At 39.4% G+C, this 1433-nt stretch overlaps 1 protein-coding gene across 1 annotated transcript; it reads left to right on the forward strand.

Moving 5' to 3' along the window:
• Positions 1 to 972, forward strand: LOC103351148 (olfactory receptor 4K5). The gene has a single exon (XM_008269274.3). The coding sequence runs from the start codon at positions 1 to 3 to the stop codon at positions 970 to 972; it is 972 nt and encodes a 323-aa protein (XP_008267496.3).
• Positions 973 to 1433: the final 461 nt, after the last annotated feature.

Here is a 1433-nt window from a genome sequence, read left to right on the forward strand (position 1 = left end):
ATGGATGATGGCAATACCTCAGTGGTGTCTGAGTTTGTACTGCTGGGACTTTCTAGGTCTCAGGAACTCCAGTTTTTCTTCTTTGTTTTCTTCTCTGTGTTATATGTGGTCACAGTGCTGGGAAACCTTCTCATCGTCATCGCGGTGACTTCTGACTCCAGTCTGCACTCCCCCATGTACTTCCTCCTGGGAAACCTTTCCTTTGTAGACATCTGTCAGGCTTCTTTTGCTACCCCCAAGATGATTGCAGATTTTCTGAGTGAACGCAAGACGATATCCTTCGGTGGCTGCATAGCCCAGATTTTCTTCATTCACCTTTTTACTGGGGGTGAGATGGTGCTGCTTGTCTCCATGGCCTATGACAGATATGTGGCAATATGCAAACCCTTACACTATGTGGTCATCATGAGCCAAAGGACATGCACTGTTCTGGTGTTGATTTCCTGGGCTGTAGGCTTAGTGCACACATTAAGCCAGCTGTCATTTACAGTAAACTTGCCCTTTTGTGGGCCCAATATAGTAGACAGCTTTTTTTGTGATCTTCCTCGAGTAACTAAACTTGCCTGCCTAGACTCTTACAACACTGAAATACTAATTGTGGTCAATAGTGGAATTCTCTCCCTAAGTACTTTCTCTCTCTTGGTCAGTTCTTACGTTGTTATTCTTGTTACAGTCTGGTTCAAGTCCTCAGCTGCGATGGCCAAAGCATTTTCTACATTGGCTGCTCACATCACAGTAGTGATATTATTCTTCGGACCTTGTATCTTCATCTATGTGTGGCCCTTTACCACCTATCCTGTGGATAAAGTTCTTGCTATATTTTACACTGTTTTCACCCCCATCCTCAATCCCATTATTTACACACTAAGGAATAGGGATATGAAGGTGGCCATGAGTAAAATTGTGACCCACTACCTGAGACCCAAGAAAATTTCTGAGATGCCACTAGTAGTGAGGAATTCTTTTTATTAAGTTGAAATTCCTTCAAACTCCTCAAATCAACAATGTATCTACAAACAATTTCAATGCATTCTTGTGGCATATATCAACTGTGGGAAAATATTTAAGATTTTTTAAAATTATTTCAATGGCTATTAACAAGGCTTTCTCCAGATATCACCTAAGTAAAAGTTAAGTCATTGGGTATGTGATTACTGGTTCTAGCAGTAAAATCTGATTATTACATGGGTAGACTATATGCATTCATTGTTTTGATTTAGGCAAATATGCATATCATGGGGGAAATGAATGAGAACCCCATTCTTTGGTGGGCATAAATTTAGATATTTTCATTGTCTTATGAGTTTTTTAATGACACACCTTGAAAAACTGTACAAATAATACTTAAGAAGCTGAAGTTGAATTTTTCCAGTGTTAGAGGATAGAAAATCTATTGATTTAAGATACATGCATGGGTCTAAGTATAGATTCTT

The sequence above is a fragment of the Oryctolagus cuniculus genome, chromosome 12 (assembly GCF_051225735.1).
Source record: "Oryctolagus cuniculus isolate XC-2025 breed Fujian yellow rabbit chromosome 12, ASM5122573v1, whole genome shotgun sequence".
NCBI lineage: Eukaryota > Metazoa > Chordata > Mammalia > Lagomorpha > Leporidae > Oryctolagus > Oryctolagus cuniculus.